The following is a 15,106-nucleotide window of genomic DNA, read 5'->3' on the forward strand; positions in this document are numbered from 1 at the left end:
TGCTAGTAAAGTGATGCTTAAAATTCTCCAAGCCAGGCTTCAGCAATACGTGAACCATGACCTCCCTGATGTTCAAGCTGGTTTTAGAAAAGGCAGAGGAACCAGAGATCAAATTGCCAGCATCTACTGGATCATGGAAAAAGCAAGAGAGTTCCAGAAAAACATCTATTTCTGCTTTACTGATGATGCCAAAGCCTTTGACTGTATGGATCACAATAAACTGTGGAAAATTCTGAAAGAGATGGGAATACAGACCACCTGACCTGCCTCTTGAGAAATCTGTATGCAGGTCAGGAAGCAACAATTAGAACTGGACATGGAACAACAGACTGGTTTCAAATAGGAAAAGGAATTCGTCAAGGCTGTATATTGTCACCCTGCTTATTTAACTTATATGCAGAGTACATCATGAGAAATGCTGGGCTGGAAGAAGCACAAGCTGGAATCAAGATTGCTGGGAGAAATATCAATAACCTCAGATATGCAGATGACACCACCTTTATGGCAGAAAGTGAAGAGGAACTAAAAGCCTCTTGATGAAAGTGAAAGAGGAGAGTGAAAAAGTTAGCTTAAAGCTCAACATTCAGAAAATGAAGATCATGGCATCCGGTCCCATCACTTCATGGGAAATAGATGGGGAAACAGTGTCAGACTTTATATGTTTGGGCTCCAAAATCACTCCAGATGGTGATTGCAGCCATGAAATTAAAAGACGCTTACTCCTTGGAAGAAAAGTTATGACCAACCTAGATTGCATATTCAAAAGCAGAGACATTACTTTGCCGACTAAGGTCCGTCTAGTCAAGGCTATGGTTTTTCCTGTGGTCATGTATGGATGTGAGAGTTGGACTGTGAAGAAAGCTGAGCGCCGAAGAATTGATGCTTTTGAACTGTAGCATTGGAGAAGGCTCTTGAGAGTCCCTTGGACTGCAAGGAGATCCAACCAATCCATTCTGAAGGAGATCAGCCCTGGGACTTCTTTGGAAGGAATGATGCTAAAGCTGAAACTCCAGTACTTTGGCCACCTCATGCGAAGGGTTGACTCATTGGAGAAGACCCTGATGCTGGGAGGGATTGGGGGCAGGAGGAGAAGGGGACAACAGAGGATGAGATGGCTGGATGGCATCACTGACTCGATGGACGTGAGTCTGAGTGAACTGTGGGAGTTGGTGATGGACAGGGAGGCCTGGCGTGCTGCGATTCATAGGGTTGCAAAGAGTTGGACACGACTGAGCGACTGAACTGAATGTCTGTGCTATCTCAGTTTATTTAAAATGTTGATGGGCTATTTCCAAAATTTTCTTTTAATGAACATCTATGTAAAATCATATTTCTGCATGGAATTGTTGTATCAAAAGCATCAGTGCATTTTATTTTGTTTTAATGTTGAATTTATTCATTTAACTTCTAATAGGTACAGAGTGATATGATTTTAAGCAGGAAAGGGTTTAAAGAAAAAGCATTTACAGCTATTCTGTCCTCCAACCCCCATCTCTCAACAGTATACCCCCTTCCTGTGTACCCTTTCCGGTTATTTTTCTTTTTCAAATGATTGTACAATCAAAAAGGAATATGTTTTCATTCTTCTTCCTCTCTACATAAAGACAGTTCAATATATATATTGTTCTGAAGCTTGATTTTTTTTCTGCTTACCATTATAATTGGAGGTCTTTCTACATCAGAATATAGAGAACGTCCTCATCCTTTTTAAAAGCTGCGCAGGTTCCCATGGTTCAGACGCATCATAATTTATTTAACTAGATTCCTATTAACGCTCAGTTAGTTTGTTTTTCATTTCTTGCTGTTCCAAACAAGGCTGCAATCAATAGCTCATGGTTCATGCATTTTAGATTTTGATAAATTGCCTCCCGATATACTCTCGATGCCTTTGTCTGTCTAGCAAAATCAGTCTTTGAATGGCCTCTGCAAGCTTCCTCCCCACAGTCACTCCCTGTCTCTGCCCCGCACCTCCTACACCTGCTAGGACTTCTCTGGGGGCACTGGCCCCACTGCACTGGCACGTGTGGTTGGTCTATCTGATTTTCCTCACTGTACTGAGTGCAAACCTCTTTAAGGGCAGAGATTGTGTCTTGGTCATCTCTGTATCACCAGTGCCAAGCACAGGCTCAGCATACAGTAGGTACTTAATAAATAACATAGGCGAGGCAGAAGTGAATGTGGGTGGGAATAAATAGTCATTCCAATTTGCCATGGGTCACCTACATGCTCTCCTGAGGGGGTACGTGTAAAAGAGGAAAGATTCATGACACCGACTCTGCCCTCGCTGGGCCATTACAGGTGTAGTGAGCCATGCCTTGTGGCTGGCTGACTGGGGGTGCTTCTTGGAGCAATCCAGGAAGAATGCCTGTTGTTTGCTCTGCATTCATAATTAATAACACATGGGCTTCTAACATCATTACCCTCATCATCCCTCAAACAGGGATGCAGATTAAAGTCAGGGAGAGAGAGCATTTCCAATTAACTGGTCTTACCTCAATTTCCTGATACGAGTTGTTGATCATGGCTATTAGCATATTGAGCAGCACGACCACCATGGTGACGTTATAAACGCCGTAGAGAACATAGCCGATGTTCTCGATGAATTTGTGGTCATATTTCAGCACCACCGAGATCACTTCAGACAAGCCAAAGATGGACCAAAATAAAGTTTTGAAGCTTTCTTCAACCCTAGAAGGAAACAGACAGTCCTCTTAGGCAGTTTGCATCAACTGGCAACTCTCACTTGGAGAACTGCCACCACCCAGACATCAGTGGTTATTCTGGAGTGGGGCTGAGGCAGCTCGCTGGTGCCTGGATTCTGAAACCATGAGATATTCAGGTCCCTAAGAAAACTTGAAAGAACACAGTAGGGCAGGCTCTTTCTTTCCCATTCAATCCTTTTATTGGGACTCTTGGCTACAGCAGCAGTTCTTATCTTGTTGAAATTACTTTACCATTTAAAATTAACTACCAGGGCAAATGTTTGTCCTTGTAGGTTATTAGCCTCAGAAAGCACACTCTTCCTTCAGTAGCCTCTTGAGTGTCTCTTCTCAAACTATCCAGCCCCACAAGGAAGGGAAGAGGCTGGTGTTTGTGAATGGAGCCAGCGTCACTGGTGACTGGGGCTTGCTGGTCATCGTTACAGGGCAGTGCACTTAAGCCCCGTGACCACCTCTGCAACGGGCTGGCTTATTACCTCCATCTGACAGGTGGAAGGAGTGATGCTAAGAGCCTACCCTGCCTTTCCCAGGAGGGAAGTGTGGGTACGAATCCAGGCACTCCTGAGATTTTCAAAAGTAGGTCCTTCAAACCACGAAGGTTTACCTTCACCCTGGCTCTGGGTAGTGAGGCCAACCTCATATATTGGGTGCTCTAATTTGGGGATGAGTTTTCAGGAATGAGAGTGATGAGTCTGGTGTGTCCATATTGATCAATAAATTCACCAGGTAACAGTCTAAACTTCGCCCTGCAGCTCAAGAGGCTGCTCGTGCTGTGAGGGCAGCCCAGGGAGAGCTGGCTTTTAGGACACTGCTCTTTGATGCTTCTGAGATGATCAAGGTACCAAAATACCTTGGTTTTAGATAGTAGAGTACTATTCTATATGAATAGTATAGACTATTTCATAGTCTATACTTTGTGGCTCTGACCCTATATCAGGTTTGTGACACATAACTCAATTTAAAAGCTGGGTTTTGGTTGGGTGCTTTACAGAATGCATGTGTGTGGTACCTGAAGGGTTAAGTACAGATATTTCAGTTTGCATCCAGATTTTGGGTACTATTATGAGAAAGCGCTTTCTTTTTTCTCTTTAACATTTCAGACTTTTAGCACTCACCCACAAATGGCCAGGATTAGCTAGGTCTTGGGGGAAAAAAACAGCATTTTTTTAGAGGATTGGTATTTATTTGACAAGATGTACAAGAATACTAGTATTTGTCACTTGGGCTAAAAATCCAACATTGACTTGCATGAATTTTCAGCTCTCCTGTATGTGTGTATGTTTGTGTGTGAAAGAGAGAGAGAGAGTGTGTGTGTGGCTGGGTGTGTGGGTGTACGTGTTTGTGTGTCTAGCCAGCTGTTTGCTCATTCCCTGTGAATCCCAGAGTCTGAAGCCTGAGCACTAAACTGAGTTTTTGTTGCCATCATCTGTTTCTGGTTTCTTTGGAATCTGTGAGTTTGGAATATTTAACTTGGTTTTAGTAAGAAGGAGTTTAGGGGTTCATCAGTAATGACTGGATATCAAGGGATCACGTTAGAGCCCCAGCACCTGATGCCCATTCTCCTCACATGAGATGCAGCATCCGTTTTCTGTGAAAAAGATGCTGTTCAGTGTGTGGGCACGATTCGGACAGTTGTTGCCTTCCATTAAGAAGCAATCTTACAGTGGTCACCCTTGTGGAAGGGAACCTTGGCACAGAGAACCTAAAACCACTGGATGAGCCACAAATCAGAACTGGAAGGAGATGGTAGGATGTGATTTCTCTGACACTCGGTCCCTGCCTAACAGCGTCTGGTGGAAACCAGAGAACACGTTCTCCAAGGGAGGGGGCCTGGGCAGACAGGTGCTGGTCCAGGGTAACGCACTTACCGGGAACGACTGAAGAAATGGATGATACGTTTAACTGAGAGACACTTTACAGAAATTCATTTTCCCTTTCTTAACCCCACTAACCTTTGGCTGTCATAAATGAAGCAGGCCATTCTGGAACACATCTGGGGAAAACCTTCTGCGTTTTGATTGGGAAAATGGCCTAGATTTGGCATGAGTTTTGTTCTCATTTGCTTCTTGCTGTGAATTTTGTTACTAAGCTGTGATTTACCCCGGTACCTTCACTTAGGCATTCTATGTTATTAATCTGGAGGAGGAAGAGATTGCCCACTAAGCAGTATGTGTTCCAGTAAGAGAAGAATATTTACAGATCCCTAAACCTATGCCTTGGTCCCTTCTCTAACACCCCACCCCCACCCCTAAGGCTTAGAATGCGGATCTGTTCAATTTGTTGCCTGGCTGTCAGACAGTCTTCACACCAGTTTCATTTCTATTCTACAGGTTTAGAAGTTGCCTCCGGACTTGAACTTGGCCATGACCTCCAAGAGAATCTAATTATAGGTGGCTCAGACTCAGTGGGTGTGCTAGAGTGGAAATGAGCCCCTCCAAAGCAGTAAGCCTTGACGCTGGGATGGGCAGGAAGGGATCTCAGCCAAAGTATGCATTTTTAACAAATTCTTCTAAGTTCTTTAGGGAGTGTCTGTAGCCCTTGCTTCCCCTCATCATGGAGCAGAAGGCGTTGCAGTAACAAAGATTTCCATTAAGGAAAAGCTGGGTCCATTGTCTCAATCATCTATAATGGCTAGATTCATTACTGGGGTCTCTTGAGTCTTTCATTTGTACTCATGCCCTGTGATGTGAACATTTGGTGAACTAACTGGATAGACTGTTTTTGCTGGTGTTGTTTCTCAGACGGGACCTTATGGGCTGAGTTTATGCCCAATTAGCTGGGCTAAGTGGTAAATGGCAAGCAATACAATATGTTGTCCATACATATAACTAAATTCTAAGTGGAACTGAACCATTTAATGTTTAAAAATTACATAGTCAGAAAGCCAGAATAAGATATCAATATTTATATAATCTTGGTCTGGGAGAAGTTTCAGAAACTAAAAAGGGGAAGATGGAAAGGCATGCAAACACAAAGCTTGACTTGTATATGTCGAAAACATATTAAGTAAAATTACAGGGCAAAGGACAGGAAAGGATTTGCAGCCCATATTCCAATGGCTGATGTCCTTCTGACATAAAGAGCTCTTATGAATTGATGTGAAATGACAGACATCCTTGCTGAAAAATAAATGGGGGACAAAAGCTTCCATGAGAACTTGATGCTTTTTGCGGTGACAACAGCTCCACAAGTAACTGGATAGATCAGGTTAGTGGCATCTTCTGGTTTAACACGTAGCAGGCAATAAATGAAATGTGTCCTCCCGGCCCTGTGTTACCTTGACCTTGGAAACCCATAATGACACATTCTTAGAGAGAACGCTGGCGGTGGATAGGAATCAGTAGTACATTCTTAACTGCAAGATCTTGGGCATTGGAGCCAGCCCCAATGTCAGTGGTGATGATACTCTCTGAGTCATGTACCAATCATCACTCGTAATTTTCAGGAGCTATGGGATACAGGGCATGGGGCAGAAGACCAGTCACTGCAGAGGTATGGGGCTGTCTTTCAAGAAAAAAGTTATCTTGTGATTGATTTAGTTGATATTCACCATGAGGCCATTTGTTTCGCAGAAACCTGCCCCCCAACCACTCTCAGATGGCTGGTCTCTAGGCTAAATTTGAGGTTCCTTACTGATAGGGGTGGGAGGTGCTGCTCCTTATTTGCTCCCACCCACTCTGGCTATTCACCAAGCTTGGCACAGTTTCCTGCAGTTGGGTCAGTCACAGGACTCTTCACAGAGGTGGCTGGAGGGGTAAGGAAGCAAAGACGCACGCCTGGCTTCAAGCCCCAGCCCTGCTGTGCACTGGCTCTATGGACCTGCTTGAGCCTCGGTTTGCTCTGCTATGAAACGGACAGTGATGCTTTCTTATTAAGCTGCTGTAAGATTAAATGGAACAACCTACATGAAGTGTAGAGTAAGGGTCCAATAAATGGTATCTTTTATTTTTACTCATGTGTTTATTTGCTGAACATTCACTGAACTCTGCTTACTTGCCAGCCACCCTACAGAATAGGATGCAGGATGCCCAGAACTGGTTTGTTTTTGTGGAGGTTCCAGGCTAAAGCAAGCCCCTTGGTGGAACAAGTGCAACAAGGCTGTGGGCAAGGATGCTCTGTCTGCCTTGCCCTACCCAGGAACAACATCTACAAGCCCATCAGCCCTCAGGGGCTTCCATACAGGGCTGAATGGAGTTAAGCCAGCAGCATATTGACTTTCCTGAACAAGGTTCATTTTACTTCCTGTCTGCAAAGATCATCACCAACCGTTGATTTCAGGCAAATATTCTTTCTGATCTCTGCAGCCTGTGCTGTCTTTGTTTGACTGCTGCCTTGCGGTAGAAGGGGCTGAGGTTTCACCAGTAGGCCACCCTAGCATAAGAAGTGCTTCTAATGAAGTCAAAGGGGAAGAGTGCCTCGGGGTGCTATTGAATAGACCCTGATTCACCCTCTTACTGGGCGGGGTGTGTGTGCGGGGGGGGGGGGGGGGGGGGGGGAGGTTGGGGTTGATTTGTCAAGCAGAAGGCAGGGAGGAGGTAATCTGTTCTCTGAGGCTGTCTCGCCTGGATAATAGGAATTTAATAATAGGTTCCCTGAAGAGGCAGTTGTGTCAGGGCCTCAGAGAACAAACAAGGCGAGGGTTTGGGGTGATTGTTATGGAAATCACTGCTGCCTCAGAATACCACAAGGCCTTTCCCCCCAGTGTCATGGAACTCTGTTCCCCAGCCCCAAACAGTTCAGTTCGGCTACCTACCCAAATCTGCACGTGCGTGCATACGTGCGTGCTAAGTTGCTTCATCTGTGTTCAACTCTGTGTGACCCTATGGACTGTGTGTAGCCCACTAGGCTCCTCTGTCCATGGGATTAAAAGAGACTTCAAATTAAGCAGCTGTTTCAGCTCCTGAAAGGCTGTTTCTCAGGTCGGAAGACAATAAATAGCTGGCCTTGAGCTAGAGTTCTGCTGAAGCAGGAACAATACTCACCCGCCTCCCAGTGGGGACTGTGAGAAGGTGCTTGGAATCCAGAAAGACCCCACACGAGTGCTATGCCTCTCCAACGAGAAACACTTGCACCAGGCTTGAGGGTGGTCAGGGCAGGAGTGTCCAGTGCCTGAGGAAGTCTGGACTGCACCCCTGCCACGCTCCTCTGATTCACCTCTTGGTTTATCCTGGGCCCTGAATGAGGAGTGATGGAGATGGTCCAGTAGTTGAGGAGTCTGGCCCCAGAATCAGGGCCGAGGAACTGGGGTGCACAGAGCCTGGACTGATTCATGCTGAGGGCCCACCCCTCCCCCTGGGAGCCTGGTTGCTCCTTGAGGGCAGAGCTGCGTTTCCTTCCTCCTTGAAGTCCCAGACCTAGTGCAGAACTTGGTCTCCCGAAGATACTCAGTAAACTCATGGTCCTTTGGATGAACGAGTCCCCGTCGCACATCCCGATTTCCTGCTACTGATCCCAGGGTCGAGGGGAAGCTCTGGTGAAGCAGTCAGTGCAGGCTCTGTGTCTGACTGTGAGCTTTTGGCTAAATAATGTAGCCTCTCTGAGGCTCATTTTTTCTAGCTTCAGAATAGGAAAACAATCGTTACCGCATAGGGTGTTGGTGACGGTTAAATGAGCTAATGGAATGCTTGTGAGGTACACAAAATACTGCCTGGCACATAACAATATGCAATAAGTGTGGCTGATATTAGCATGGCCCCCCCTCCCCCAACCCTCAGCTGCAAAGGCTCCAGCATCAGGTTGACTCTCACACCCTACCATCAATTCTCAGAATAATCCTTTAAAACTATGCATCAGATCTTACCTCTTTTCCCTAACAGCTTTCCATAGGCTAACAGTTTGAATCTAGTCACCCAGCTGGGGCTCCCCTGACCTCATGCTGGCTCACCCCTCACTCAGGGTCCTTCTCCCTCTGCCTGGATCACCCTTCCCCTTCCTCCCCACGCGGCTGTCCCCCTCATTCTTCTCAGCTGTTAAACGTTAACTTTAATTGTCACCTGGTCAGGTCAGCCTTCTCTGACCATGTCTGAAGGAGGTCTTTCCTGATTACTATCTCAGATGGTAAAGAATTTGCTTGCAGTGCAGGAGACCTGGGCTCAATCTCTGGTCAGGGAAGATCCCCTGGAGAAGGAAATGGCTACCCACTCCAGTATTCTTGCCTGGAGAATCCCGTGGACAGAGGAGCCTGGCAGGCTACAGTCCATGCAGTCACAAGACACGACTGAGGGACTAACACTTTCGTGATGTTTCTATTTCCTTCCTAGCTCTTAGCACTTCATTTAAAATGTTCTGGGACTTCTCTGGCTCTCCAGTGGTTAAGTCTCTGCCCTTCCGATGTAAGAGGTGTGGATTTGATCCCTATTTGGGGGACAAAGATCCCATATGCCATGTGGCATGGCCAAAAATGTTCTCATTTCTTTTTGTTTATTTTTTATCACCACCAACATCATTTCCCCTCTTTTCCCATTCACAGAGCATTGTGACCTCCAGGGGGTCATGACTTGCTCACGGCTCTTCCCCCAACGCCCAGAACAGTGCACGGCTCACAGTGGGGTCTCAGGAGACATCTTTCATCAATGAAGGATTGAAGCTGGGAAACCGAGGCATGCTGTGATTTGTCTTAGCCAGCTTGCCTCAGACTCACCCCATAGCTAGCTGTTTTTCTGTTAATATTCTAGAGCGAGACCTGGACAGTCCAGTTTTCTGTCACTCTGTCACTTTGAAGAATGACAGGTACACCTTATTTCCATCCTAGAGTTGCATTTTGGTGAATAAAAGGTTGAAATTTCCTTGTTTAAGATGTTGCAAGTCAGCCTGAGAATAAGATAGAGGAGTGCCTGCAAATACGCTCTGAAGGTGTCATCCAAAAAAGCACATTTCCTGTGTTCCATCAAGTCTTTTTTCCTCACAACTTTGTGGGCTCTTGGCCTGTTCCAGAAGCTCAAAGGTACCAGGCTTTAAGAATTCATGTCATGAATAATCATGAGGAGAGGGTATAAATAAACATTATACGATAGCAGAATGTCTGCTGTAATAGGTATAATCATTTTTCTAAAGTAGCTCAGGGAAAGATATATATTTTTATCACTTCTTGGAGGATTATGTGAAGATAAATTATATTAGGCCGAAATTATTATTATTTTTGGACACTTACAGGTTATTCCCAGATGCCTAGCCTTTCTGAGCCTGACCTGAGTCCCAGCATTGACCACTGCCATCTCCTCCATCAAGTCTTCAATCTCTCTGGGCTAGTTTCCCCACATGAAAATGGGTACAATGAGCTCTCTCATCCCCTGCCCAAACCCTTAAGCCTAACTTGAATGTATAAGATGAAAGGTGAGATGATAATTTTCAAATATGATACAGTACAATGATAACACTTCCATATTGGGGATGCCCATATTGCAATATGGACTTGGCACCCTGGGAAAACCTCTCCTCCATAGAGCCCAGGAGGCTGACCCCACTCCACGTTCCCACCTGCAAACTCACTCCACGTGCTCGGTACAAGGAACACGGCAAAGGCCACGGTCCTATGATGCTGTTCTGATTTCTCCTGACTGGCTGCTGGTTATAGTGAGTTGCATGAGGGCAGACAATGCCATTCAACCTCAGCTGCCCCAGCAGGTCCTCCGCTGCAGGCAGGCCCTTCTTGCAGATGTGGCCCTTTGCTCTCAGGAGGCCCCTCTGGCTTATCACTCCCTTCTGGATGCTTCTGGGCATATATGGCTCACCCGGACCGTCTCCCTTTCCTCCCTTCCTTGGGTCAGGGAAGCCTCAGGCTCTTCTGTTTACAAAGCACAATATGACACTTCTAGCGTAAGAGCACTTTCTCCCCTTCAGCAGGTCTCTGCTTGTCCCTTGGTACTGAGGATGGGCCCACCTCAAGGTCCCCATTGCTCCTCCAGTCCTTCAGGACATGGACCACTTCACCCATGCTTCTGGAAGGTAGTTTGGAGTGTCTTCCTTCAGCTCTGCTGGGTGTGGGTTCTGGGAAAGGCCAAACCAAGCCCCTATTCCTTTCCCCAGTCACTAGGAACTTACCCTCTTCCCCATGATACCCTCTTGATTCTCCTTCTACGTACTTCTAGGGCCTAATCAACATCAGAACCTGAGACCACCCTCCTTTCACCCCGCCCACACACCCTGACATGCAGGCAGCCACCAGGACGCATTTACTCTAACCGTCTCCATTGCCTGTTCTCCATCCTGGCTGCCACCCCTTAGTGCAGGCTTGCATCCTCTCAGATTGTGATTCCTGCCACGGACTCTTCATGGATCCATCAGTTCCCTTCGGAGCTGCATTTCTTCCAGAACATTTGCTCGGTTGCACATATGCCCTCATTCCTGTGACTGTTTGATTAATATCTGTCTTCCCAATCAGTCTGCAAGTTTCATGAGTATTTCTGCTCATTATAAGACCCCCTTTGGAGAAGGAAATGGCAATCCACTCCCGTATCTTGCCTGGAAAATCCCATGGATGGAGGAGCCTGGCGGCTACAGTCCATGGGGTCGCAAAGAGTTGGACATGACTGAGCGACTAACACATTCCCAACCAGTCTGAAAGTTCCATGAGTATTTCTGCTCATTATAAAACCCCCAGCACCAAGCTCAGGCAAAGAGTCCCTTCCTCCGCCTTCCAATCCACCCTTTACACTATTATCACAGTGTTCTTGCTGGAGGCAGATAAAACCAGCTTCCTCATTTTAAAAAAGGCCTTAGAGACGCTGACACCCTATTGGGACTTACTTCTAAAGACCATCACAGTCTAGCTCCTGATGGATTATCTGATTGAATTTTCCACCATTTCCCCAAACTCTCACCTACTTGCCTACTTTCTTTTCACAAAAGTTTTCTCTTCAATGTACCATAGGCTCTTAAGACAACACTTAGCATTCTAACTATAGGCTGCAACAGATGTTATGGCAGGGGATCCAGATGTTTAAACAGGAAAGGAATAGAGATCACCACTGCCTCAGGCACAGGGAAGAGCTTACCTTTGGGCAGATTTCTTAATTGCTCCTTGACCATGGGGCTCTCCCCTCTTTGTTTTTAGCTTCTAGAGTTTCTTCTGCTTCTCTTTCTGTTTCTGCATAACTGCCTCATCTCATCCATCCTCTTGGCCTGTTTCTTGGGCTGCTTCAGGGGCTTCTTCTTGCCACCTTTTGTGGCCTGACATGCTATTTGTTGCTCCTTCCCCAGACCTTGCCAATGGAAGCGGCTTTTGCTATTGTTAAGAAAATTCTCACCTATTATGAGGCATTGAAACATCTGAACAAATCCAAATCACGGGAATGAGGTAGCTGCTTTCTACGCTTAGAAAAAGTGCTCAGCTCTTTTACTTTAAACAGGCCTCCATGATCCTCTGATTAGGGTCACCCCCTCCATGAAGCCTTCCCTGACCCTGCCAGGCAGATTTCAGTGCTTCCTCCTCACTGGGCTGCCTGAGTACCCTTTGATCACATGGTGTAAATAACTGATGCCTCCACCCTTTGTTGAAATTCCCTACTTGTCTATGAGTTCCTCAAGGATGGGAAGATTATATTATTAATCTTTATAACCTCAGGGCCAAACACAGAACTTGGCATGGAGTAGCTGCTCCCTAACATTTGTCAAATGAGTGAGCACAGTTTGGAATAGAAGCATGCTTTGCCCAGGGATAATCACAGGCTGCTTCTTGACAGTGGAGATATGTAGAATCATCCAGCTCCTAAGGACAGTTAAAATCTGAATTTAATATGCCATTCTTTAGTATTTAGTGTCATAGGAAAGTGACCCAACTTTTAAAGACACTTAGCTTCTACCTTGGAGCCCAGGCCCTGGTGTGGGAGTGGGGGAATTTTAGGTCAGAAGGTGGAAGACAGGCCTGAAGCCATGCAGATCTGGGTCCAAATCCTCTTCTTGGTTCCGTGGTCTCGGGCAAGTCCATCTCACTGAGCCTCAGTTTCTTGGTAGTAGTGTCTGTGTTATTCCATAGTCGTGTGGATTAAATGAGAGGGCATATCATGTGTTTGTCATGAGCTGTTCAGCAGCAGGGTGGTACAGTGGCCCTGGGGTGTGGTATGTATGGGCAGAGTCTCAGGGAGCCCTTCCTCAGCCCCAGGGCTCACCTCCTGGCTCTCTGGAGGGAGGAGCTGGCTTTCCTGCAGCCCCACTGAGGTGGCTGGAGCTGACTCAATGCCTTCTGCCCCTGCTGTACAAACAAGTTTGTGTACATAGAGTATGGAAACTTTCCAGGACTATCATAGAAAACAGAAGCTTCTAATTTTGCCCAGCACTGCTGAAGTTCCTTTTGGTAAAATGATTCCTCAGAAAAGGAATAACCTTAAGAGAGGTATTTGAAGTTGACTCCACGACAGTCTGTAGAAAAGATAGCTGGGGTCCCTTTTGAGGATCAGGGCCTACATTTAATCTCCAATCAAAACTAAGTGGGGGAGGCCAAGTTCACCCAAAGGGAAGACCAGAAGCCCATCCTGAATCATGTTAGAGAGCCCTTCACTTCCCTGCCCTGGGTCCCCTCGTTGCCCCCAGCTCCTTCTGTTCTTCTCTGGGTACCTCTCCTACCACAGTCACCAGTTGGAGGATACGGAAGCCCACCCTTTCCCTTGGTATTCTCATCCAGCTGTATGTCACTAGTGAGCCAAGGATTTTTGTCTCTCTTTTTCCAACAATAACTAGAGCGCTGGATCCCAAGGTTTCCATATGATCTCTAAGCAGAAAAGCTTTGCCTTATGGAATATGTGCATTCCAACAAAAGGGGCTGCAAAACGAAACTCCAGAAAGCAAATCCTATGTGTCTACTGATTTCCATGATAACATCAAAGATATGTTCCCAATAAGAACACAATTTCTAACAGTTGGAATTGAGAACTTTAAGACTTTTTTTTTTAAAGAAAATGCATTTTCAGGCGATTTCACTTCCGCTTCCTCAGCCTTGTCTCGGGACACTGAGGTTTCATACTCTGAGAGCATAAAGCTGGTCTGCACACCTCCTCCTCCTCCCCTCTGGCCGCCTGCAGTACCTAACAGAAATGACTTAGAGACAGTGAGCTGCCAGCTGGTGCCCGTCTGTCATGGGCAGACAAGCCCAGCTCACTGCCCAGTGGCCTATGCACACATGCCCCTGTTCTTGCACCTCCCTGAATGCCAGCTCCTGACACTGAAGCCAGTGTGAAATGTAAGCACACCTTCGGTTCTGAAGGTGAAGGGAGCAGGGAAGTTGGGAACTGCTCCTAGGATTTGACTGCTGACCATGCTCTCTGCTGAGATCTGACTACCTATTCTGACTTCACAGGGCTTAAAATTCTCTCAGTAAGACTCTCACTTAGTTCAACAAGGGCTTTGCTGGTGGCCCAGACAGTAAAGAATCTGCCTGAAACGCAGGAGATCTGGGTTTGATCCCAGGGCTGGGAAGATCCCATGGAGAAGGGAATGGCTACCCACTCCAGTATTCTTGCCTGGAGAATCCCATGGACAGGAGTCCATGGGGTCGCCTAGAGTTGGACACGACTGAGCACGTAAGCATGGACATGTAACCAGTGGGATTCGAGTGGGACTGGCTCTTAGGAGCCAGCCTGGGCCCCACCCTGAGGTGAACAGGCAGCTTATGGGACAGTGCCCTGTTGCTTCCTAATGGCTGACTTCCAAAGCGGAACCTGAACACCCCTTAGGGACCCAAACTGTCCTTCAACATGGCTAGGGTGGGGTTACAGAAGCAAAGATAGGGGTAGGGCACCTGTAGTGTGCTCCAGCCCAAATTTCCCTTCTGTATGGTTGAGTCTTCTGACTATAAAAACAGATGAGAGGATCCATCCTCCCCGAAAGCTCTAAAGTCCACAGACAGAGGGCCCCTGGGGGGTGGGCCAAAGGGAGCATTCTGAGTGGGGCAGAGTGGCCTGGGTACGGACTGCTATGAAGCATTCGGCTTTATTGTCAATCTTGGAGGCACTCAGAGTAGCTCTGAGTCCCCTAAATCATGAGAATCCCTTATCCTCATGTGGCTCTTTGTGTATCAAGGAAATCTTGGGTTGGGGGGTGGGGGGTGTGTGTGACATGCTCCAGAGAGCAGTCAAAAGGTAAGAGATGACATTTACAAAAATCCATTCTTTCCTCTCCACTTCACTGCTCTATTGACTGTTTCCCTGTTCAATCAAGTCCTATTCACAGCTTCACATCCCCTTTTAGGGGCTGCCAAGGCGATAAATATCCTGTCCCTTCTTTACTCTGCTTGCCGCTGCCATGCCTGTTCCTCTCCCTTGCCCATGCTGGAGGGCCTGGATCCTTTTCGCTTGGGTCTCTCATGTCTACGGAATCTCTCTTCAGTTCGCAGCACCTGGGACGAGCCAAGTGCTTTGGCCCCTCCTCCTGCTCTCACTCTTCCCCATGACTTT

General features: G+C 46.7%; 1 protein-coding gene and 1 long non-coding RNA gene across 4 annotated transcripts in view; one reads left to right on the plus strand and one right to left on the minus strand.

Moving 5' to 3' along the window:
- The window catches only part of LOC121819648 (uncharacterized), a 30,047-nt gene extending 23,378 nt beyond the window's left edge, over window positions 1-6,669 (plus strand). For both annotated transcript variants that reach the window (XR_006059960.2, XR_006059959.2), the window contains exon 5: window positions 5,051-6,669. This is a non-coding gene — a long non-coding RNA (uncharacterized LOC121819648). The remainder of the gene's footprint in view (window positions 1-5,050) is intronic.
- The window catches only part of TRPC7 (transient receptor potential cation channel subfamily C member 7), a 149,991-nt gene that overhangs the window by 16,758 nt on the left and 118,127 nt on the right, over window positions 1-15,106 (minus strand). For both annotated transcript variants that reach the window (XM_042250549.2, XM_042250548.2), the window contains exon 8: window positions 2,493-2,688. In XM_042250549.2, coding sequence (XP_042106483.1) covers window positions 2,493-2,688 — 196 coding nt within the window. The remainder of the gene's footprint in view (window positions 1-2,492; window positions 2,689-15,106) is intronic.

The sequence above is a fragment of the Ovis aries genome, chromosome 5, assembly GCF_016772045.2.
Source record: "Ovis aries strain OAR_USU_Benz2616 breed Rambouillet chromosome 5, ARS-UI_Ramb_v3.0, whole genome shotgun sequence".
Classification (NCBI taxonomy): Eukaryota; Metazoa; Chordata; class Mammalia; order Artiodactyla; family Bovidae; genus Ovis; species Ovis aries.